The sequence below is a fragment of the Panthera tigris genome, chromosome C2 (assembly GCF_018350195.1).
Source record: "Panthera tigris isolate Pti1 chromosome C2, P.tigris_Pti1_mat1.1, whole genome shotgun sequence".
Lineage (NCBI taxonomy): Eukaryota > Metazoa > Chordata > Mammalia > Carnivora > Felidae > Panthera > Panthera tigris.
The window spans coordinates 5,715,746-5,741,297 of NC_056668.1; the positions used below are offsets into that span (position 1 = coordinate 5,715,746).

A 25,552-nucleotide genomic window follows, 5' to 3' on the forward strand; every position below is an offset into this window, starting at 1 on the left:
GGCTCTTAGCAGGGCTCCATGTTAGAGACCATAACATGTCAGTGTTATTAATGAAAAATGAGTGTAGCTGTCAGGCTTCTGATGCCGGGTCCAATTGTAGGAACCTATTTCTGTAGAAAGGCCACCTCAGTTGAGGGCCGGATGAAGTCTGTGGCACGACCCCCACGCCGAGCCCAGGCTCCTGCCGCAGGACCCACCCATGCTGTATCACACGCTGTGATGCCAGCAGACATCCTGGCAAGGTTTCCTCTATTTCCCTGCCAAGAAATTTTATTCTAACTTCAAGAGGCTTTCCTCTCCTGCCAGAGCCTGAGTAATTGGATTTTGCAAGGTTCATTCTGTTCAGAGCCTTTTTTGGGCACAGAAGTCTAGCTGTGTTGTTTATGACTTCCACGTCACCGCTCCGTGTCCAGGCACACTCTAGCGTGGTCCCAGCTGACTGATAAACTCATATGAACAGCATCCCGGGCTGCGGTGCTTGAAAATGTATGAATATATCCATATATCCTAAGGGAAGTTTCCCTTGGAGTAAAAAAGCTCTTAAGAAAGCGTGAAAAGTATCACAACAAAGTAATGAAAAATGTTGAGGCAACCGAATAATGACACGCAGCTCAACCAACTGCTTCCTTTCCAAGCCCTAGAATGCTCCAGACTCATCTGAACCAGGGCTCCTCCTTGTCTAACCTTCAAATGCCAATTGGGCTTGGAAATCTGACAAGTGAGTCATTCTGAAAAGTCAATTAAAGGATATTCTAGGGTAATTAAAGCTCAGAAGAGGTGGGAAGAAAAGGAACGTAGCTCAGAACCTTTAAAACAGAGGAATCCATAAATTCTGAAGACCAGCCCTTGTCTTCCCCTCCCCTCACCCCAACCCCAAACATTGGCCAGGTTCGGCGTGAGAGCCACCCAAGTGTAGATAGCCTCAGCAGTGTTTTTCCAGTACTGAAAACAGGGCTTGTTTTTGATGGCAACCTCATCACTGGTGGTGTCACCATCTCTGGTGACATCTCAGGTGAGCCTTTGGCAAACACATAAATCCCAAACTCTGTCCAACAGGTGGTTCCGACAAGCCTCCCCAAACGAGTGTTTGTTTGGTAAGAAGACCCTTCTGTGTGGTCACCCTCTTTCATTCATGCTTCGAAAGCCAGCTCCTAAAGATAATCTATATTTAGCGTTCGACAGTGATTCCAATACAGGGCTTGAATTTGGGGGTTGTTTCTGCTCCTTTAGATGAGGTGATAATTGTTGCCATGAGCAATCACACAAGGAGCTAGGGGAGAGAAGGCAGGGGAGCCGTTTAAAGGGGTAAACATGTCTGGTTTCCTGTGTTCCTGCTGTTCTGCAGACGATCGCTCCACGGTCCTGTTAACGGATGCTGACTTTGGGGAGGCGGCCAAACAGAAGTCTCTGACGGTGACACACACAGTGCACTATCAGTCAGTGTCACAGGCCACCGGGCCCCTCGTGGATGTGTCGGACGCGCGGCCGGGAACGAGTAAGTGGTCCGACAATACAAACTGTGTGGGTGGTACCGATGCTGAGAAGATGCTGACGCTCTGTCCCTGTCCAACGAAAGCAGGGCTCGTTGGCCCTGTGCCTACGAAACAAATACGTACGATAATATCTCTAATTGGGACATGGGAGTTTTTACTGTTTGATCTAAGCTGGCGTTCAAACTATGTCACTGGAGGCCAATAACCCTTGGTGTCAATTCACTATCAAAGTGCCAGAAATTTCAGGTCAAGGTAATTTTTTTTTTTGATTTGGACGATGCGGGAACGGGGAAAAGTAATTAACATCAGTGAGTATCCACTCTGCGCCAGGATTAGGATAAGTAGGTTATGGCAAGTGTGTTATCTGTAAGGCAGCCCTGCAAGGTGCCTACTTAGAATAGATATGAATAGATACGATAGCCGCTATGTTACAGATAAGAACGTGGACTCTCAGAGCAGTTAGGTAAACAGCCTGACATTGTACACACAATGTGTAGGGAAGCCAGGGTTTCACTGCGGATCTGTCCGTCCCTGGAGTTTATGTTTTCTCCTGAACACACTATTTGAGAAAAACTATAGTTCTGGCAAATCCGGGGATTATATTTGACTTAGTTATTAATATCTGCATTCATAATATACAGGAATTAATTACTGCAATGAAATTAAATACCCTAATATGTATCTAGAGCTTATTAATTAGACATTCTTATTCCTTCATAATTGAAATTGTTTCTAAATCTCTTTAAGAGACTGAGAAATTGATGTCCCGATTATTATCTTTCGGAAGCTTTGATGTCTAACTTTTAATCTCTAATCGCTCTGCAAAAATTTACATTCTCGGAGTGTTATAATTAGGAAAATAAATAATATAATGTTAAAAGCTGTTATTCATACATTCTGACTTGTAAAGCATTTGTGAAATGTACTGATGTCATGAAGCAAACCAGGTGATTCCTAAATAACTTTGTAATATGCAAGAAAACAGTTTCAGCTGTTACTGAAATTCATTTCAAAAACTGTCCTCAAGAACAGGCTGAAGAAATCTTCTGTTTCCCCCTTTCGTCTAGCCTCACCCCCTCCTTCCTTGATGACATCAGCACACACTGAAGACATGAATGGGCCATGAGTGGGAATTAACTTTGCTTGGGGGTGTGTGAGTGAGAGCTTTGCTTTAGAAAGTGCTTCGTAGTCCTTGACCCTCTCTCTGGCTATTGGCTTTCCCATCATGATCTGCCTGGTCCAGCTTCTGGATGCTTCAGGACACGGCACTGATGGATTTCTGAGACACTTATTGCTATTCAGTGAGGGAAGAATTACAGACCCAGGGGGACTGAAATGGAAGGATCCTTGACCTCAGAATTCCCTCAGCCCAGTCAGCGTGGAAGCTAATGGAGACATTGGCAGGAAAATAGGCAAGAGGCAGAGAAAACATGACAGATGCCCAGATAGTGGTTCCCAACCTTTCGTGTGCATCAGAATCACCCAGGGTGCCTGTTCAAAATACCCATTCCAGAACTCCATCTCCAAAGATTCTGGTCCACTTGGTCTAGGGTGGGGCCCAGGAATCTGCATTGTAACAGACATCCTGGGTCATTCTGATGCTGATTGTCTGGAGCCCTCACAGAAAAATACTTCCCCAAGTGTTAGACGTGGGTCCCTGCCACTTAGCACAGGGGGACAGGACCTCTCAAGCTTGCCACTCTCATAGCCCGTGACTTCTTTCTGCCAGGTAAAATGAGCGAGCTTCCCCACCTTCCTTTCAATGTTCAACTAGCAGAGGAATGCACAAAGGCCAGTCATAATAGGAAGGAAACAGTCACACTAAAGCACTGGGAGCATCCCAACTGCATGATCACCACCACCACCTCCCCAACTAATGGAAACATTGATTCAGTGACATTCAAAATATCAACAGAGGTGTGAATGTTGGTCATAAGCAGAAGCGATAACCAGCAAGAGGCAAGTGGCAGGGCCAGAGGCACATAGAAGGGGAGTGTCCGAGTGTCTCATACCTATAATGCTGTAAGCATAGTTGGGGAACTTTAAGGATTCCTGCATTCAGACTCAAAAATATTTATTAAGGTTTTACTTTCCATATGGCCCAGTGATGGGGGTACATCATGAGATGCAAAAAGGCATTCATTTCATCTCAGTAGAGGAATTGGACATTAACCAGGGAACTCAAGCATTTTTCATTTACCTATAAGGACTAGGACTAGGACGTGATGGTGAGTGGGGGGAGGGGGGGGCCATGTGGGGATGATGGGAGGGGCTACTTCAGATCCAACTCTGGGAAGATCCGTCACGCAGTTGAAAATCTGAGTCCAGGCCCGGAGCTGGCCTGCCAGGCAGGGGAAACAAGAGGCAATGGCTCCTAAGGCATGTTGGGGCAGCAGCATCACTGGAATGCCATGGGCAACAGGGAGGAGCCAGAGGAAAGAGCCAGCCTGGTCACCAGGTCTCCTGGTCTAGCCTCATGAGTTTGCACTCCACTCTGCAAGTGTTGGGATGAGTTGGCAGAGTTCAGTCTGATGATCACATCACACTGAAGCATCCACAGCTTACAGAACGATGCTTCTTTCGCTTGTGACGAGCTTCATCCAGTAATGTTTACAAACATTAAGCAAATCTACTCAACGTCATGCATCAGTCTCTAGTTCAAAAGGAAAACACAGAACTATTCATGTACCATCTGCACCACATTCTCTACTAGGGATCATTTTTTCATTAAATGTTCCCTCTGGAACCATATTACGAGGCCCTAAGAGCCTCCCATTTCCCATTTTGAAGTGGAAACAGTGGGTGACTGGCCCCCCAGCAGATGAGCCCCAGCAGAAGTCTGAAGCTGGGAGCTTTGTGAAGCCCGGTTCACTGCTTGTGTCCTGCACCCCAGAGCTTGTCACCTGTGCCCGGTGGTTCACCTGTGTCATCTCAGATCCCGTGCGGCAGTCTCTGCACACTGCAGTTTGGCACATTTGCAGAGGCCGATTTATGATCTATTTCCTCGACTGCAAAAGACACTATTACTCTGTTCTAATTATACTAGGACTGTGTCACCATTGTGGGAATTCTTTAGTTATAAGTAGAGCATCTACAATATGTTGTCTGCACATTATAATGGCTGCATGATGGAAGTTGTGTTTCTAGGCATTTTGTTTAGTTTTCCAGAGTTGCAACAAAGATTCATTATGAGGATAGGAGAAATCACAACAATTGACTGTTGAGCTCTCCAGCCGGTGAAAATAGATGCCCTGGCTGTATCTGCAGCTCTGTTCGCTTCCCTGTCGCTCCTGTGGATGAGGGTACACTTGAAAGTGGGGGTCTGATGGTGTCCATGTCTGTGTCCACAACCCCCCCCCAACTCCAGCCACAAGGTCTGACACATGGTAGGCACTCAATAAATAGATTTAAATGTCAACCAACTGCCAAGTTCTGAAATCCGAGTAGAAGGGGTGGAAAAGAAAGGATGTTCAGCATTTTAAATAAACAGGACTCGGGAAGTCCATTTGGCCCCTTTCTTTGTTCTCCATTCCCTGGAGATCCTGAGGAGATCCATTTCCTAAGATGTCCTGAGACATCTAACCGGCTAAGTGTCTGTTTGCTAGATGATCAGATGTTTGTAAGTATGTACACAGTCTCTCTCCAGCTCACTTTGTGGAGACTTACCAATGAGATCATCACAGGAGAACTTAAATTAACTTTCTTACTCAAAAGATGTGCAAGGATACAAAGACACGTGAAATGATATGTGTTCGACTTGGTCCAGGTTTTTGGGTCATTTGAACCTGGAAGTCATCCCTTGGTTCACCATCCACCCATCTGGGCCGAGAGCATGTACAAGCGCCCTTGGTGCATGAAAGGGCTAGACCAGGAATGAGTGGGAGCTCCTGTCCTCACCAGCTCTACTTTTCAGCTCTTTTCTGAAGCATGGGGAACTCTCCAGCATCTGGCTTTATGATGTTCAATGGGTATTTTTTTTTTCTGCCAAACCTTCTCTAAATTGAGTTTCAAGCCTTCCTGATCAACCTACCAAATGTCCCTCCACCCTCTTCCCAACAAACAGAATGTGTTCCAATCCTTACCAAGTGTTTGGCACTCAGGAATCGTGGGCCAGGCCCCAAGATCTACAAGGCCCCATCACCACCATGTCTCACAACAGCCCTGCGGGTGGGTGAGATGATAACCCCACTCTCAGAGATGAGGGAAGTGGGCGCGTCTGATGAGCTCACAGCCAGCGAGTAGTAAAACTGAGTCAAAGGCAGACAACTTAACTCCAAAGCTCCTCCTCAACTGCTCCGTGTTGCTGTTGAGTGGAGACCATGATTCCCAGGGGATATCTACGGACTGAGTAGACTTCCATGTCTACATAAGAAGAGTTTACAACATGGATGGAATCTTTTTTTGTTTAGACTCTGAAAGCACATGCACACTCCATCCATCACCCGGAATGGTACTAGACATCGTCCTGCAGGAAAATACCTGATGGGGTGAGGAGTGTGCCATGTGTAATGAACCCTTGATAAATACTTGTTCGTTATGCAATGGGAATGTTCAGGCCTCCACAGCGTCATCACCATGTGAAGCTGAGCCCACGGCACCTACAAGATAGGACTGGGAATAGCAGGGAATAAAAACAGACTAATACCTAGATCACAGTACACATGACATGTTTTATAACCCTATTATCCCCCAAATCCTCTCTTATCCTGAATTCAGGATGATTAAAATAATTTGATTCAATGGGCAGAAAAGCTTAATTTAGGTTTAGACCCAGTGTTCAAAAGCCAAGAGTTATTTGTATCACTTACCTTCTAATTTGTTGGCTGTTTAGCAAGCATGATGGCTCATCACTAAGTTTTATTTATATTAGAATGTTGGGGAGCCAAATAAAATGCTTTCCATGCAAGGACAGTAAATCTCAATGTGTATTTCCTTAGTAGCTTAGCTGGTAAGACCTACAAAGAAGGTTACCAAGTGGAATCCAAGTCAGATTTTTATTTTAGCTGCTATCATAGGAGTTATCATACAGAAAAGTTCAATTGAGGTACAAAACAGCTCCCAAAACCTGATTATTTTTAAAAAATGTGTCAACTACCTCAATATTCTACCAACTGAGATCATTTTGCCTCTAGGAGGCTTGCTTAGAGCAGGACAGAACTGCAAGCTGTGGTTCAAGGAAAGTAATACCATGACCTATATTCCCAACATTATCAGGCCATTGGTAAAACTGTCCTCATCTAGAAGGAAAAAAAAAGGATAATGAACAAAATTAACTTAAAAAGAGTTCTAGCTTTGAATAGAGACTGATATGCATAACTTGACCATGGAATTTTCCACATAGGGAGATCTCAGTGAGAAAGGGGTAAGGTCCTGCCCCACTATGGGTGGGCAGGCTTGGTGGGAGGAAACACGGCAGGGGGAGAGGGATGGGAGTGAGGAGAGTACGTCCTTGAAGTGAGAAGATCAAACTGACATCCCCGCCCCTGCCCAAGCATCCATGCCAGGAGTAAATCTGATCCACGGCTGTCTTTGCAAGAAACTGAAAGAGAAATAAAAATGTGAATCCTCAAATCTTATGTAAGGGACTGGGTACTTTTCTGGAAAAGATTCATTAGCATTTAAATAACAAGCCCCATTTATCGAAGCTCTCCCTATGAAGTCCCTAGTACCTGGAAGATATTTAGCCTCCTACCCGTGAGAATGTTTTTCTGTCTCTTTGAGGACCTCTCTCCTAGCATTTCAGTGGAGAAAATGCAATTATCATTCATACCTTGCTGTCCAGAGAGCTTGGTGCTCGAGCATAACACATTTACATTCTAATCAAGGCAAAAAAAAAAAAAAATATCTTCCAATAAAGTCTTCTGTGGAATTTTGCAAGTAAGTGATGAAATGTGTCTTAAAATCAATGCCCCAAAGAATATGCACCAAGACGAAGCATTTTGATGACCCAGGAAATCTTAAAATATATCGATTTGGCTGCCATCTTAATGCTTGTCTCCAGCATTGTAGAATGATGGATTAGGTTCAAAGCCCAATAACTATAATTTTCCAAAAAGAAGAAAATCTTCCATTTAAAAAGAAAGTCATTTCACTACATTCAATTGTCTGCCTCCCATGATCCAACATGGCATTACACACAAGCCAGTGTCATGGCGGACACTGTATTAGACACTTAGATGTCCAGCATGAGGACATGTGTGGTCAAGTGACGGGCAATCTCTGAACCAAAACATGGAGTCTTGGGCTCCATTTTTACCACTTAATAGCTGTGTCACTTTTCCTCTCTGAGCTTCCATTGTCTCATCCATAAAGTGACCCTGGGCTGAGTGTATCCATCCAGGGGCCTATGTGTACTGGAGATCATCATGGGCTCTGTGAATGGACCGAAGGATGAACATCCTTACCCCTACCCTGGAGCAACTTCCAGGCCCATGAAAACACATAAGTAAAGTCACTGTAACAATGCCAAGGAATGGCCCCCTCAGCGTTGATCTTCTGACACTGCCTCATTAGGGTTGAGCAGTAAATATAGACTGTTGTGTTTAAAAGTCTCCAGGACATTTTGAAATATAACTGCATAGAATTCCTTTTTTAGAAGCAGAGAATTCAGTGGTGTAAAAGGCCCATCTAGGACCTTATGTTGCCTATAGGCCAGAGCCCAAGAAAAGGTAACTGAGCCTCTCTATGCCCTATTCCACAGGGTTCTAGAAAAGACAGTGTTGCTTGTCCACTCCAGTGTCCCCCCCAAAGAGCTGAACTAAGAACTCTGTCCACTCATTGACCTGCTGTCTTTGGTTCCAGATTTAGAGAAAATGAAACCAATCTGGTGCCAGCCTCTGTATATGTAAATCTCTGGTTTTAAGGAAGGCAGACGTATGAAATCCAGATACCCATTAACCGTGTGTTCTCCACATTGAATGCCCCACATCTTTGACAAAGTTCAATTCCATTGAAGACATATGTTACCATATGCAAAAGACTAAGTGAGTATTAGAACAAGAGGGTGTCACCATCTCGGTCTAGGAACTTGAAATTTAGTTGATGAGTAAAACAGCCCTGATCAAGGCAATGAGTAAATATAAAACCACAATAACACAGGAGATGCCTGGAGCTGCTGTAACAACATACCACAAACTGGGTGGCTGAAAAGAACAGAAATCTGTTGTCTTCTGGGAGCCAGAAGTCCAAATTCAAGATGTCAACATGCTCCTTCTGAAACCTGTCAAGAAAGATCCTTCCTTGCCTCTTCCTAGTTTCTGGTAGTTGCTGCTGACAGTCTTTGGCATTCCTTGGCTTGTAGCCCCAGCACCTCAATCTCTACTTCCATTGTTCCGTGGCATTCTCCTCTCCTGTTCTTATAAGGACACTAGTCCTGTTAGATTAAAGGACTACCCTGGTACAGTCTGACTTTATCTTGACTAATGACATCTACAGTGACCCTATTTCCAAGTAAGGTCACATTCTGAGGTACTAGGGGTTAGGATGCGGACATACCTTTTGAGGGGACATGAGTCAACCCATAACAACACCTTAAGGTAGGAGAACCATTAAAAAACAGACCACGTTAGAGCATATTTGGCCACGCGTGGAAGACGGTGGCTATTCTCTGGAAGTTTAAGTGATGTGCGTTGAGCCACAAAAACATTAAGGGCCAAGAGAAAGGTTTGAATCCATAATTCCTGAGTCCAAATCTAACATTCTTTACCCCACAGGACTTTTTAGAGTGCTTAAGTATCACATAAATGTCTCAGACCACAAGAGAAAGGAAATGAATCCTCTAGACAAAAACAGAAGGAAAGGCTTCCAGGATGCATGAGTCTTACAGGGGCGTCTTAAGGCTGGTGGGGGTGGGGGGGCAGGGGAAGAACCACCCTCAACACTTTGATCACAACTGATCATACTCCTAGAGACTAAGACATACATTGTTCTTGGCCTCTTCACAGATCCTACCACCAGGAGGAATGCCAAGGCAGGACCCACAGCAAGAAACCGGTATGCCAGCCAGTGGACCCTCAACAGACCCCACCCCACCATTTCAGCACACACCCTCACCACAGACTGGAGGCTGCCGACGCCCAGGGCTGCGGGATCAATGGACAAGGAGAGTGACAGTTACAGTGTCAGCCCCTCACAAGACACAGGTAGGGGTCTGCACGCCTCCTCCTCAACCCTGGGGACGGGCACGGCCCTCAGATAGCCTTCAAAGGCTCCTCCTTATGCTCTTTCAAGGCCACTTTCAAATTGTTAGGCTGTTTTTTAACCAGTATTAATACAACCATGCAGCATTGATGATATCCAGGGCCTGGTGATTTCTGCAGGGCAAAACCAACAGGCATCTCAGATGTCCTGAATCTCAGACTCATGCTGTCCTCTCCTTTGAGTTCCTACCCCACTGAGAGAAACACAGATACTTTAAAATGCTCACCCACACTGTTGCAGTAGGTTCTGAATATACTCTGAGGGCACGTGACCCGCTACCGTCTCTCGGTTTAAGACGTTGCACTGGAGGTGTCATGGCAAGGTCATGGCACCCTCTATAGGGAACATGGGCTGATCCTTTTGACAATTCAACAGGGGTTGATTATAAGGTAAGTCATCCAGTCTGTGCCATCAACCACCAAGATTTCACTTCTGAGAGAAGACAGGACCTAAGAATAGCGCTCGGTTGCCCCAGCCCCCAACCTTAACTCTAGAAAAGAAATTATATCTAAACCTAATAGCTGTAGGAAATTTGAATACTCATTTTCTTTTGTTCTGGCTGATATACTTCAAAGATAATGTTCCAAAGGTGGAGTGTTACCCTGTGCATTTATTTTTATGGCTGTTATTTCTCTTAGAAGAGTCTCAGAGTTGCACAGAGGTGATTCAAAACTTTTTCGTGTGTAAAATACAGATTCCTCTGGCCAAGATGCACCTCCTTTTGTCCTGGGGGTTTCCTGCGCCCCACAAAGGGTGGCAGTCACAAAGGATGAGTCCAAGGGATCAGGGGCCATTCTTCCCACTGGCCAGTTTCGTGCAGAGTCACGGCTTCGTTTCTAACCACTGCCGTGTCTTCCTCGCAAGCTGAACTGCAGAGCTCAAATCATTCGTGTCAATTAAAGTCCCTGCGGAACGGAGTGATCCGCAAGTCAGAGCAGGGGGTGGACACGGCCATTCATTTACACGACACTCCCAATCATCTTAACTGAACGCAGAATTTTTTAAGCATTGCTGATTGACGCGCGTGTCCCAGGCTGGGAGCATCTGACTAACGCGACTGTGCTGAAACAAAGCTTCCTGAGCCCACTTTACTGGGACGTAAAACACAGGCCCCACGGTGACCGAGGCAGTTCTCGGTCAATGACCCAGGACCCTGCCGGCGTGTACCATGATCTGGGAGAAACGGCCACAAGCCAGAGAAGGCCATCCAGTCGGTGCGACCGTGAAGCAATAATTTATCCGTCTCGTTCTCTCTTTTTACGCTATAGATCGAGCGCGAAGCAGCATGGTCTCCACAGAAAGTGCCTCCTCCACTTATGAAGAACTGGCCAGGGCCTACGAGCACGCCAAGATGGAAGAGCAACTGAGGCACGCCAAGTTCACCATCACAGAGTGCTTCATATCAGACACATCATCTGAACAGTTGACGGCAGGGACAAACGAGTACACGGACAGTCTGACCTCCAGCACCCCTTCAGAATCGGGGATCTGCAGGTTCACTGCATCCCCCCCCAAACCTCAGGATGGAGGTCGAGTGATGAACATGGCGGTTCCAAAGGCACATCGGCCAGGTGAGAAAAGAAATGCACGGACCACTGTTTAGGACACTTGTCTTCCTGATTCGCTCTCGTCTGCTGGGAAAGCCCATCCTGGTGTTTGGACTCGATGCTCCGTTTGTAGGTTGCCGTGTAATGAACCACCCCAGAGCTTATTGGTTTGCAACAGTGACCATCGCTCATTTTGTGTATCAATCTGAAATGTAGTCAGGGCTTGGTGGGGCAGCCCATCTCTGTTCCAGTGGTGTCAGCTGGGCAGGCTCACTTAGGTCTGGAGGAGCCCTTCCCAAATGGCCATGTGTAGGATTCTCCACCAGGTGGCTTGGGCTTCTTCGTATCATGGCAGCTCGGCTCTAAAGCAAGTGTCCCAACAGGCAAACAGTGGACGTAGCTGGTCTCTTAAGGCGGGGCCTGGAAAATGACACATCATTTCCGCCATGTTCTGTTGTTCAAGCAGTCAGAAAGCCCAAGGAGCCCCGATGGGAGAGAAGGAGATCCCACTATGTGAGGAGAGGAGGCTCAAACGCAGGGGGCTTGTGTTGTAAAGCTGCTGTACTTAAGGCTTTCAGAAGGAGAGAGGTCTTACCAGGGGGCCGGTGCTTGGGCCTTGGTTTCATTGAGTTACCCAAAGTGACAGTAACTGGCTAGGGTTTGGTCAGCCACTGGTTCAGTCTTTGTCTTGAGCACATGAGAGGGGTCTGGGTGTGTGGATGGCAGCTCTGAGCCCTAAGGCCTACAGGGCCCGGCAGATCATGTACATAAGTGAAGAGAATGGAGAGCAAGGGAAAAGGGGAATGGTGCAGGCGGAAAATTTAAGAGTTCACAGGCTATCTAGAGGGAAGAGACTCCAGCGTGTTCCCACCAACTAATCCCCAGTGGAAATGGGGGGTCAGTAAGAGTGACTTTCTCAAGAGAAGCCAGAAAGCTTGGTTTTATACGGAGACCCGCAGTTTTCAAGTGTTGGGCCAGATACTTGCAAACCATTATATGGGGCAAATAGACACATCTTTAGATGGAATCCGGCCATGGCAGCCAGTTGTACTCGTCATCTGAAGAATCCCTTTTTCTTCTTCACCCTGAAATAGCTGCCTGTAGACTTTCCTTTGTGGACGGCCTCTCCATTCTTGTTGAATCCAGTTTTATTTCTCCTTTTCCCATTTTCTGAACCTCTCTACTAGTCCTATTTCAAAAATTTATCTTCACTTTTAAATTACTGCAATTCCCTTGGGTTTTATGGCATATAGCCCAGCTGAAATGAGCCTTATAAATGCATAAAAATATATAAAAATAAGAATTGTCTAGCCAGCAACTAATCTTCCAAACTGAGTCAAGATTCATGCCAGCTTACAATAAAGAATGATGGCTTCATTTATTTTCATTCTGTCGACCTCCTCAGGGAGAAGATGAGCTGTGATTTGTGGGTGTTTTTATTTCCAGCATTTTTCGTTGTTGGCATTTATTTGCAAGGCAAATGCGATAAAAACATAAGCTCTTTATGGCTGTAAAGCCTGAGAGTGAGGAAGATAGGAGAGGAGAAAATGTGCCTCTGGACATGTTTAACCTTGGTAGCCTTCAGTTGCTGTCTCTGTAAAATGGGCATTGACGTGGGTGCCTACTGTTTGGGGTTTGTGTAAGATGCGTGTGGCATAATTTGGGTAAAGTGGTTAGTTAGCAGTTGTTTCTCTTGTTGCTTTGTTGAGGGATTCTTGTGGTGACTCCAGTGTGGTCTCCAGTGTGCGGCTGGCTCCTCTCCTCCCTCCCTCTTTTGTTGGTCTCCCTTCTGTGGCCACTGAGGGCCTCAAAAGCATCCGCCTTATTTGCATATCACCCAGTCACTACGCGACGCTTCCATCGGCAACCATATTCCCTTGCGTACAAGAGCTCCTGGGTGACATGATGCTCCTATATGTGCAAGCTTTGAATTAATTAAAGGCTTGGGTTTCTTTCTGATGTCTTGTTTGAACAGAAGTTCACAAAAGTTTGCACTTCTGTTATGACATTGTTGCTTGGATCCATCAGAACAATCGAAAGATCACAACGAGGTCAGGTAGTAGAGTCTTAAAATGCTCTTTAGACTAAAATGAGTTTATAATTTTAGGTAGGAGTAATGTTTCAAGTCAGCACAAGTCCTCACGTCCACAAACTTTGCTTTGTCCGCCCTAGATGACTGTATTATTATTGAATATTTCTGAGGCTTTTAGGAAAGCCTTTCAGTTGTGTCTTTATAAGGAGACTACATTCAACACCAGGCACCAACCCCAAGGTTACAATTTAGCACTCTGCTGACTGGAGGCTGCCTCAAAATCATCAGTTCCTTGAGTGCTTTCAAACCTCATTCCTACCTGTGTTCCCGTGGTTCTAGATGGTATCAGTCAGTGTCAGCAAAGCCTCCCCAGCCTCTGCCCATCTTTCCCCTCACCTTCGTGTCTTCTCGGGACCCAAAGCTTTTAAATGCAAATCAAGTCAGGGTCAAGTTAAATCAACTTGGCCAGATCCTGGCTCCAGGAAGACAGAAGACTGTCTTAATTGCCTCCAAACTTCTCTCCCAGCGTGTAGCAGATAATCTGGCCGCATAGTCAGAAATATCATGAATGACTTAATGGCACTGAATATATGCTCCCACCCCTGTATGTGACACCTATGGTAGGTGCTTAAAGATATGGAATGAATGCAGATCTCTGTGATAATCACAGAGCTGTTATGATGACAAAACTCACCAATTGGCTAAGATATTACAATTACTAGAACTTGTTAGTAAAAAGAACATTTCAGTCCACCCCCTCTTCCAGCCTAACTTTAAATAAAGTGATTTATTTTCTGTTCTTGCTCTTGACAAGTGGAAAGGGAGTCTCTTCCACAGAAGGGGAGCCCCCCATGCAATGTGAAGGCTCTCACACATGGCAAACATCAGACTCTAGCTTTCGATGTTCAATAGTACTTGAACTCTGCATTTACTGAATTTTTAGGATGTTTATATTTTATGTAAAATGCCAGTTGTGCTATTGTTTTATTTTCTGCAATAAGGGATGGTTATTTCCGTCTTTAAAAACAAAAGACAAGCCAAACTCTATCTTCCTCTGAGAAACAGCTGGAAAGTTTAACAGCTTCTTTCCCTCTTGGTGAAGGCAACTTCCAATACTTTGGTTACAGTAGCTGTTCTTGGGTTCGGGTAGCATCCTGAGCCAGTTTCTAATGTTCTTGAATTACTGCTCCTCCTTTATTCATGAGATTTATCCTCATGCCATCAAGAAATGCCATTGCACGAAGCTACTAAAATCCATTTAAAGGTCCGCATAGGCAACCCAATGCATCCTGGCCTCGGGAGCATCTGGAGAAGGGTTGGTCCATTTAGATCTCTGCTCTCACACTCTGGGACCCCAGCCTTAAATATATACCCATCAGCCCCTCCCGTGATGAATGCACTTGAGGTTTTCCAGCCGGAAGTGGCCACTGCCTGCTGTTGACTTGTTGGTTCTCTGAACAACCAGTTACATGAAGCAGTCTGGGGGCTTCAGTGTTCGGATCCATCTATGCCCTCCTGGATGTGTGCATTTATCCAAAGAGAAGAACATGGGCGAGAGGTGCTTACCTGAAGGGCAAGCCATCCTCTGCTCCCTTGGCGACCTCCAAAGAAGGTTTCTCTTCCTGCTCTCAGCTACTGCGATCGTGCTGTCTCCCCTCCGAAGCCCACGTGGTTCTCGTGCTGGCTCTTGAATCAGAATTACACTCCAGAGAGAGCTTCACTGCCCCAAATCCCCCTCTTCAGCCTCATTCTACCTCCGTCTCCCTCGCCCTCTGAGGACGTGGCTCTGCTCGGGGCAGGTCACCTGGTGCAGACTCCCTCCTCCTGACCCAGGGTGCCACACAGTTCCTCTCAAGCAGTTCTGCCTCCCACCTCCCCTAATCCCTCTGGGTTGAGCGGCTGGGGCCCCGTGCCTCAGACTTGCATCGTTCTCTTTTTTGCACTCGTTAAAATTAGATTTTCAAGTTTCGATCACGAATGTTATTCTAAGAGGTATGGAAAGGGTCTCCTTTCAAGTGCAAGTATCTCTGATATTCCCACACGCTCACACACCCTGCACCCGTGCGTGGTTCTGGCCTCCATCCTTCTAGAGATGTCCCTGACCCTTCTCTCCCGGCCTCTCAGCCTCCTTTTTCCCGTCAGCATGTATTTTTTGAGTGCTCACTCAGTAACTGGCCCCACTTCCAGAGCTGGAGATACGATGATAGACGAAACCCACAAACACCCCGTCTTAAGGCAACTTGCATTCCTGGAGGTGGAGACAGACACTATTCAAGTAAAGAAATAATACAGCTTCAGATGGTGGGGAGTTCTGGGAAGGGAAGTAACTGGGGAAAGGGACAAAGCCTGGCAGGGGTCAGGAGTTGGGGAGAATGGTCAAGGAAGGCTTCTGGGAGCAGTGAGACGTGAGCTGAGATCTAAATGGTGGCTGGGGCAAAGAAAGCCTGACAGACACCATAAAGGGACAGCGGTCCAGGCAGAGGGAAGTGCAAAGGCAGGAGATTGGAATGAGCTTCACATTCACCTCGTGGAACAAGACTTTGCTCTGAGCTGACAAACTCTCGAATGCTCCCATAGTACTTATAGTTAGAAGGACCCTGGGGCCATTAGCAACACCTCTGAATATTGCTGTACACCCTTGCCCTGGATAGACCTAAATATTCCAACGAGCTCTTCCTGGCTCCCTGCTGGGAAACCGATGTCTTTGATGTGCATTTGTGATTTTGTCTTCTTAAGGACTGACTTGTTATTTTAGTGTGACGTCTCCAGAACACAGGAAGTGATGGTGGACTTGTTCTGAGGGGTTCACCTTTTGCACCGGCCTCCTCCCTTTCCTGCCACTAGTTCCAGGTGCCCAGGCTTTCCCATCCTTCCAAGGGCTCTTGCGTGTTTATCGTAGGTGCTGCCGTCGTTATCTGTCCTCCAGTTCCTAAGTGTGCATTCTTTTGTTCTGACTGCCTGTTCTCGGACTCCGAGCCCTTTAGCTCAGTTTTTCTTGGCTGGCTTATTGGGATTCAGCTTGGGTTGCTTAGGAGCCAGCCCACAGGTAGTACAAGGTAAGGAGGAGACCCGTGCCTGACAACGTGTGAGGGAGAGGCAGGAGGCCCACCTGTGTCCTGCTGAGCGGCCAGAACGAAGGTTCTAGATTCCAGTGCCATGGATGACAGGCAAAAAGTTTTGCCACAGTGCAAGTCTGGCATCTCCAGAAAGACACAAATGTTTTACACTCATTTATGCAACCCATATTTATTGGATATCTTCTCTATAAAAAGATACCGCACCGGGTATTATCCTAAGACATAAAAGTGTTAACATATTAAACCAACACTTCCCACAGTCTCCTTATTTTATCAGAATAGCATGTAGTATAATAAACAGCAGACAAAGAAACCTGAAGACACAAGGCAGATAAATGAGGAGATCCAAGAAACAAGGTCCAAATCCAGCCTATGGAAGACAGGGACCCCCCCACACACACACACACATACACACACACACCCCCCACACACACACACACACAAGTGAGATGCCATGATAAGCCAGGAGCAACTCAAACGTGCTGGGAATATACAAAAATGTAAGAAGACAGCAAAGTCCTGTGTGGACACAGCTGGCCCCAACTTCTAACGTATCTTATATCCCAAACTTGGAAGCAACAAGCTTTAAATTCAAGTGATACAGTCAATCCTCTCATGTTGAAATCCCTTGTGTGGTTGCCCATTGCTCTCAGGATAAAGACTCATGGGGCTTTGAGAAGCCAGTCCCGTCTTCCTCACCCATCAAGACCGCTGCTTTCTGGGCTCCTCAACTCCACAAATGTCTGTTTCCTCTGCCTAGAATCCTCTCACATCTGGATTAACTCAGTCCTCCTGTGGGATGATTCAGGGCACACGGGTCTGCCAGCCCCCTGGGGGAGCAGGTGTAAGACTCCAACTGGGCCACCCTCTCAGTAGTCCCCAGCGTGTGGGTCCTTGTGGATCTTTTGTGGGAGCTGGAGCTTCCTTGAATCTCACGGCCCCCTCCTCACCGGGTGCTCCAAACACCCTGCTCAGTGGTCCTGACCTTGCCCAAATGCTGGGGCAAGGTCCTGTTTTTTATTCAGAACTACTTGATTTCAGAGGAATCGTAAGCAGCAACAAACTCAAAGCCCCGCTTCATACCTCAGTGTAGTTTTTAAAGTTCACCAGTGAGTAGGAAGATCGCAGGATTGATGAGCTCTTAAAAATGCATGAAGCCTCCTAAGTACAAGCCAAGAATGGTAACAGAATCAGCACACACGGGCCTCCGCTATCGGCCTCGCATTATTTATTTAGGGGTTTTCCTGCTTGCCTTTTGGGAGCGAAGATTCATTTACCAAGAGAGGTTCATTTACAAGTTTTCATTACCTTGCTTCAGCATTAATATTAAACTCAAAAAGTGTTAGATCTCGTTTGGCTCCACAGTGGGCAGACTCCAAGCTCACCCTTTGTAAGTAGCTCTTTGATGTTGTAGCATCATTACAAGCCTGATCTGTGTGGTTCTTGGTGAAAGTGCTGGAAGCATTCTTTGCTTCTTACCTTTGCATCAATACCCAGCCCCATCCAAGCATAGAGATGAAGCCTTGTTAGAAATTGATGAAAGTTCCTTTGTATTTGGCCCCAGAGGACAGCCAAGCCCCCCGGGACTCTGGTTCACTTTCATTCCCAGAGAATTTGTTGCGAGAGCATCCGCGTGCTCTCTTAGGTGCATGGAGGGGGAAGAGGGCTATTGCAGTGTGAATTGGAATCGTAGCCTCCCCAAAATGCATTTGTTTGTTTCATACTTACCCCCGGATTCCTGATACAGATGTGCTTACCTAGTGTCCACAGGTGAGATAGTGAAGAGCATAAGGAAGGCTTAAAGATGCCCTTAGAACTCACCGTGCCCCCTTCTCTTGACTACAGATAAGATGCAAACACCAAAAGGGTCACAGCACCGTTTCGAGGCAAAGGCAAGAATTTTGCGTGAAACCCAGAAGTTGCTAGCTCATGCTCTTACCCCATCCTAATCTCCCACTGCATCGGGCCACCTCAGAGGCAGACCCCGTGGCCACTGTTGCATGAGAACCGTCCCTCACTCTCTCCCAAGAATCGAGGTCATAACTCCTTGTGGACCAGTAGAAGCTGAGCAGTGAAATCCCTTATTCTGATGGAGTTAAATGGTTTTCAGATAAAATTAAAGCAAAATGAGGGTCCACTTGGAATTGTGAACTTTGGCCCCTTTAAACTATGGTTTCTCAACAGCACAATGAGCCCTGGAAGCAGGGTCACTTTTTCTGGCGGGGGATGAAGGGGAGGGGTTGTCCTGTGCTTTGTAGGGTTTTAAGCAGCATCCTGAGCCTATGTGCAGCCACCTCCCAACTGTGACATCCAAATAGTCTTCAGACATGGCCTCCTGCTTCCTGAGGGGTAGAATCACTCTTTGCTGAGAACCACTGATCTAAACTCTAGACGTTTCCTTCCCTAGTGTGGGGTATGCCAAATGGCTGGAAGCATCGCCCGAGAATAGATTCATGGAAGGCACATCATTATAGATTTTCTGAATCAATGCATTCTTGCTCTTTTTCCATATCGATTTTGCCATCCTTCTTCCAAAGCTGAAGTGCATTCAAACTGTGTGTGCGTCTGAGTATCCTGAGAAAGTTCGGGAAGTTTTGCTTTCCCGATAGGAGGGAGCGTCTCCTGGCTTCAGATAAGTGACACAGGTTCACTAGAGCCGTTTTCGCAAGGCTGGGCCAACCATGGCTGGAAGCCCCCTTGGGGGTGATGGCAGGCTCTGAGTATGCCATGCACCTGCTGGGGGGTATGGGGCCGTCAGAGGGTCTGTGCTGGTTCACGACTGGCATCAGTAAGCGAGGTGGTTAGGGACAGAGGGAGAAATCAATGCCACTCGTTCAGTGTGAACTTTCAGAGAGACTAGTGGTGCCGAAGGTCCCAGGAGCAGTGACAGGAAAATGAGGAATGGACCGTTATGTCAACAATAAGGCATAACATTGAACAAGGGCTGCGCCACCCCCTCCCCCCTAGTCCCTGGAGGTGGATGTCTCAGGGGCACAGGAGGGACAGCCTGTGATCTGGAGTTTGCAGGCTGAGGAAGTATGCAGAGGCCCGGAGGTAGGTGGGTATGGCCAGGAGAGGGGACAGGGCCACACCCTCACCTGTGATCTGCACGCTGGGGGCCCATGTGGCCGTGTCCTCCTCCACTCCTCTGCTGCATCCCATCTGCTATGGCTCTTTGTCTCCCATTTTCATCCCCTGCCCAAGTTCTCTGTCTCGTGTTTCTTCCCTCTGCTTCCCTCTGTGTGTGTGTGTGTGTGTGTGTGTGTGTGTGTGTGTGTGTTTCCATCGCTCATTCCACCTCTGTTCTCTCCATCTTTGTCTCTGTCTCTCTCTGATCGCTCTCTGATCTCTCCATCTCTCTCTCTCTCCGCTCTCTCAGCCCCGTTCCCCCCACTCACCCCACCCTGACCACCCGTGTCAACCCCTCTGACTGCGGTCCGGTCCGGCACCTGAGCCCCTAAGCTCAGCCCGTCAGAGCACCTTTTCCCAGGTGTCCGGACCCCTCCACCCCCACCCTCACCCCACGTCTCCCACACAAGGGCCGGGCCTGAGGAGCAGGGCACAGTGGGGAGACTGCTCACAACACACAAATGCATGAATTAAAACCCACGAAAATCAGTGGGCAGAGTGTGCCCCAAAGTTCCACTTGGGACTCTTCCCCCATCACCGTGTTTGCATTCATGCTGGGTTTGGGAAAGTAGCTAACAGGATCTAACTAACTAGGAAAGTGCTAGAAATGCAGGCCGTTATGGAAGTAGGGCAGAAGGAAGACGTGGAAGGCGGCTTTGGGGCCCCCATATCCTTTCCCTTCCAGCCACCAGTATGTGAGCCCGAGTCCTTCTACCTGTCCCTTCTCCTGTGCATTTCCACTTCTCCTTCGGTGGCAGCTTCTCCCCAGGGCTTCCTCCCCTCTGTGTGTCGCACACACACACGCACACACACACTCACACATGCATACACACATACACGAGCACAGACACACACATAATCACATGAACACATGCATACACACATGCACACACATGCACATAAACACATGCACACGTACACTCACATGCACACACATACACACACACATATACACACAAACACATATGCACCCACCCGCACACACAGACCCATGCACCCACATAGATACACGCACACACGCATACACACAAACATGCACACACAGTTACACACAAGCACACACACACATCCACACATATAACACACACGCGTGCCCACGTGCCCCACTTTCCTTGCCGTCTGTGCGCTGGTCACTGCATTGCGTGTCGCTGCCACCCCTGCCCCCTCCTACCCCCGCACTATTTCACCCCTTCCCTCTGCTCTTTACTTCTTGGAGAAGAGGGTCCACATGAGGGAAACAAAACGAGAAGGAGAAAGAGGGAAAGAGGAGGGGTAAGGCGGAGTAAAGCAAAGAAGAGGAGTTTAAGTAACAAATGATTGAATCCTCCTGAAAATAGAGGCAAACCCCACTGAAACTGGTTTTACTGGAAACAGCGCTAAAGCCACACTTCGGCTCCACAGTGGGTTGACACGCACAAGGATACCAAGGGCCACGCGTGCCTGACGGAGGTGACTGTAGACTTGAGCTTCTCCGGGATCACTGGTCTTCTCACACGTGTGGGATGACTCCAGAGGGTTCTGGTGGGTTCTCGTCAGGGCGTATTGCTCCACAGAACATTAGAGAAGATTCAGCGGCTGGGGGTGGGTCAGCTGGGGAGGCTGGAGTGTGAGGGGCTCAAAGACCTGCTCGCTGTGGAGACAGATGCCTTCAAAGAGGCTCTGCTCCCCGCTGAAGGAGATCCAGCCCATCCCAGACAAGATTTAAGGACATCTGTGTGAGTGTCCTGTGGCCGCCATAGCAAAGTACCACGGACTGGGCGGCTCAGAACAACACAGATTTGTGCTGTCACAGTTCTGGGAAGGCAGAATTCCAAAATCGTTGTCAGCAGGCATGTGCTCCCTCCAGGAACTCCAGGGGAGAACCGCTTCCTTGCTGCCTCCAGCTGCTGGTGGCTGCAGGTGCTCCCTGGCTTGGGGCAGCACCTCTCCACCCCTCCTCCCCTCTTCACATGGCTCCTCCCTCTTCTCTTGTCTCCAGTCTCCCTCTGCCTTTCCCTAGAAGGACACCTGTCCCCAAACTTGGCACCCACCCCAAGTCCTGATGACTTCATCTCCAGATCCTTAACTTAATTACATAAACGAAGACTTTCTCCAAGCAAAGTCACGCTCACAGATTCTGAGGGCTGGGACATGGACATATCTCGGGGAGTAGGGGGTGGGCACTAACCAACCCACTGAAGACAGAAGCCAAGGTAGAAAGAAGAGTTCCCAGCTCATTCCCCTGGCAGGTCTCCAGGCCATTAACTTCAGACCTTCTGAGAAGGGAGATGTCTGACAGTAAAGCCGTTTTCACGTGCATTATCTAATGAAATCCCCACCACCACTCCGTGTGGTGGATTCTGCGAGTACCCCCATTTTATGAGTGAGGAGACTGAGCCCAGATTAAATGCAGGCAACGTCTTCCAGACCTCTGCTCCTAAATCGCTCAGGGAAACAAGCAGGCGGAGGGCAGGACGCTAAGAAAAGCGGGTGTGCCCCTATCCAGATTGTCAGCATCGTCAACCCATATTCAGGTTTTCCAGTCCCCTTGTCTCTCGCTGGAGTGATGAGTGCATGAGTTCTCTCGGATCTGCAGGCATCTGAAGAACATAGAAGACGGAAGGGTGCAAGAACTCAGTCTCCCTAGTGGTACTTGGATTGGCACGTGGGGTGGGATTTTAATGGACATAAAGTGCCTTTAATAAACACAGCTCACCGATTACTTGGGTGCGTTCTTCCTCATAAGGGCGTGAATTATTAAGAAAGCTCATTTGCAGTATTCACACTGTCAAAAGGGCTAATTAGAGCATCGTACAACTTAATAAAGCTTTGCTGAAAAGTGGATCACTCAGAGACACTGGATAGTCACAGAGAGTTGTCAGACCTTCAGTAGGAAAGCGCAGGCAGCCTTCGTACACAAAGATGTGGGGGCTGGGCTCTTTCCGTTACTAAGGATTTGCAATTCTCCCCCACCTTTCTCAGCTACCCCAACCCTCTGATCACGAAATCGAACGTGAGCCCTTGCAGGCAGAAAGCAGCTATCATTGGCTTTGTCTTTTGATTTCAAACACATTTGTTCTACCTCATCTAGGACCTGAGCACCCTGCAATCCAGCTGGGACCAAGAAACTACTGCTTTGCAAAGGGCTTAATAAGTCCTGTTCATTCAGTGGGGACTTAGCGGGATAGAGAGCCATTCCCGAATCTGTCGCAACACTTTGCAAATATGCCACGGGTTCAAGATTCAGTTGGATCTCAGAAACAGCAGGAGGCATTCTTGACCTACATTTTCAAATCACCCTGGGGGTAAAGGAATGCCACGTTTTCTTAAGTCTGAGAACAAAATGACAAAAGAATAATAGTCACATAAATAAATAAATGAGCAAATGAATATAATGGGCTTATTCAACTCTCAAGAATAAAGATGGGTCACTGCTTTTAGGAAATGGGATGTGTAAACACCCACCCACACCGTCCTTCCCTTTCACCATGAGGCCACCCTCCATTCAGAAGCCAGGATCCTTGGGCCCTTTTCTAGCTCACTGTTCTATGCCCTCTTATATTCCATGGACATCCTCTGAGCTCAGACCATCACCATGCCTCCCGCACCTGAACATCCTCCCGTCTGGCATCCTGGCTCGAGGACAGCACACCCCAGCCCGCTTTCAAACCAGAACTGCCCACCCACCCAGTGTGCCATGGAGAGGTTACAAGTGAGCCAAAACAGTGAGCCCCTCGGCCCCCAGATGGCCGGGAAGAGCCCCCCGCATTCATCCCAGCTGGTTGCTGCACAAACACTCCTTGTCTGTGTGCGTCCTGGAGAAAGACCCGAAGCCCTGGGCTAACCAATGAGCATTACCTTTTCCTTGGCATCGCTGCCTCCCTCCTCAAGCCCTGTGCTCCCCCCAGTGCTTCCAGTCACCACCCATGGGGTCCAGTGTATCACACTTTGTACCTGGGGCGCGCTGTCGCCTTTGACGTATGTTTTTCTTTCCATGGTGGGATTTTGAAGGATCTCGTTACCTCTCTTTCTCCTGCTGAAGCATGACACTTAAGAGCCTAAGCCAAGGTGCCCTAGAAAAGCCAGTGGGACGCCTGGTGGGACGGGTGTCAGGACAATTCCACCTGCTTTTGTAGTGAGCTCTGACAAGGGGTCCTGCAAAGCAGTGGCGAGGTCCAGTGACATCTCCGGCTCTAAACGCTGAACGACACTAGGCACCTGCTTAGCAGATGAGGAAGCCAACTAACCACTCTGTGTTTCCTTCCAGGTGACCTCATACATTTGCCTCCATACCTTAGAATGGACTTTTTGTTAAACCGAAGCGGTGCCAGCACCAGCAGGGACCTGAGTTTAGGGCAAGCGTGCTTGGAACCTCAGAAAAGTCGGACCCTGAAGCGACCCACGGTCCTTGAACCGATCCCCATGGAGGCGTCCTCCTCCACGTCCTCCACGAGAGAGGGACAGCAGTGGCAACAAGGGGCTGTGGCCACATTACCTCAGCGAGAGGGAGCAGAGCTGGGACAGGCAGCTAAGATGAGCAGCTCCCAAGAATCCCTGCTTGACTCTCGGGGCCATTTGAAAGGAAACAATCCCTACGCAAAATCCTACACCCTGGTATAACAAATAGCATGACTGGACAGCAGTTGTAAATACAATTTAAAAAATTCAATCAAAGCTACCTTTTTTTTACGGAATTCCAATATTTATAATTAAAGAAAATTGCCAAAATATATTAAAAAAAAAGAGAAAATACTGAAACCACAGACAGTGCAAAGACTCTCCTGCTTTTTTTCTGTCTGAGTGTGAGCTCCATCTGCCTGGGCATCTGATTTTTTGGGAAAGAAGTCCAGTTTTATGATCTTCACGGGCTATTGCATTTTTACTGATTTTCTACAAAGTGCATGGGGGACTAATTAAACCTTCTGACTGGAAGTTCTATCACACAAGATTTAAGAACGAAAACAGGAAAAAAAATTTACCCTCTTTGTGAATTTAAAAGGAACCTTGATTTGGGGGCAGGGGGGGAGACTTCGGTCATGTTTGCACACCTTTCTTTCCCATTAGAAACTGGGTCCTCAATTTGACCTCCTTCTGTTGTTAATTAGGATGAGTGCCGTCAGTGAAGGGGTTAGGGGGGAATCAATTTGATTTTCTTTTTTTCTTTCTGTTTATTTTTTAATTTAATGAGACACTCTTTGCATTTTGTCTAAGCGAAATAAAAAAGGAAAGGTTGTCTGCCTTTATTTCGGTGTCTACCTCTCTTGTCTCCTACTGATCGCTGGGTCCTCCTTCCTCTTGACTCTCGTGTTTGCAAACACCAGGACTGACCCAGACGGAGCCCAATTTGATAAACCAGCGAAGATAACAGCACTCCAAGCTCCTCAGGAATGGCTGAGAAGAGCACAGAAGACACAGCTGGTCCTGACCATAACCGGGGGCTGGCCAGGTGTTCTAAGCTTCCCAGATGTTCCATTCCTTCCTTGCCTTTCCACAGCACTTCGCCCTCTAGCTACGCCAGGGGTCAGCAAACCATGGTCCACGTGCCAAATCCAGCCCGCTGCTGCTTTTGTAAATAACATGTCATTGGAACACCACCATGTGCACCATTTGCATTTTGTCTATGGCTGTTTTGTGCCACGATGGCAGAGTTGAGTGGTTACAACAGAGGTGGTAGCAAAATATTACCAGCTGGCCCAGGAGAGAAACGTTTGCAGACTCCTCCTCTAGAGTCCCACAGTTAGCACCAGCTTGCTGGAGAAATGAAGAGAGGACCAGGGAATTCTATGCACCCTGCCCTCCGGGACCTGTTCTGTCACCACCATGACTGGTATCTAAATTTGCAATAGACCATCTTAGAATATGTTGCCTCTGATTCACTCCTCTGTACCCGGAGGAAACCAGCCAATAGTAAGTGAAGTTCCTCTGAAATTTAACTTTTAATTTTTTTTCCCTCCAAGTTTAAATTATTTACCACGGGGCTCATCCTACCAGAAAACGTACTCTTAAGTAGTCTGAACTTCATTCTTCATCCCATGACACTTACACGGTGTGCTTTAGAAAGTGCACATCATCTGCCCACGGCACCCACACCCACAC

The 25,552-nt window shown here is 47.5% G+C and overlaps 1 protein-coding gene across 1 annotated transcript in view; it reads left to right on the forward strand.

Moving 5' to 3' along the window:
* The window catches only part of DSCAM (DS cell adhesion molecule), a 763,813-nt gene extending 738,479 nt beyond the window's left edge, over positions 1 to 25,334 (forward strand). The window contains exons 31-34 of the mRNA XM_042956621.1: positions 1,346 to 1,495; positions 9,437 to 9,634; positions 10,961 to 11,263; positions 23,724 to 25,334. Of these exons, the coding sequence (XP_042812555.1) occupies positions 1,346 to 1,495; positions 9,437 to 9,634; positions 10,961 to 11,263; positions 23,724 to 24,076 (1,004 nt within the window). The 3' untranslated portion in view covers positions 24,077 to 25,334. The remainder of the gene's footprint in view (positions 1 to 1,345; positions 1,496 to 9,436; positions 9,635 to 10,960; positions 11,264 to 23,723) is intronic.
* The last annotated feature ends 218 nt before the right edge of the window (positions 25,335 to 25,552 follow it).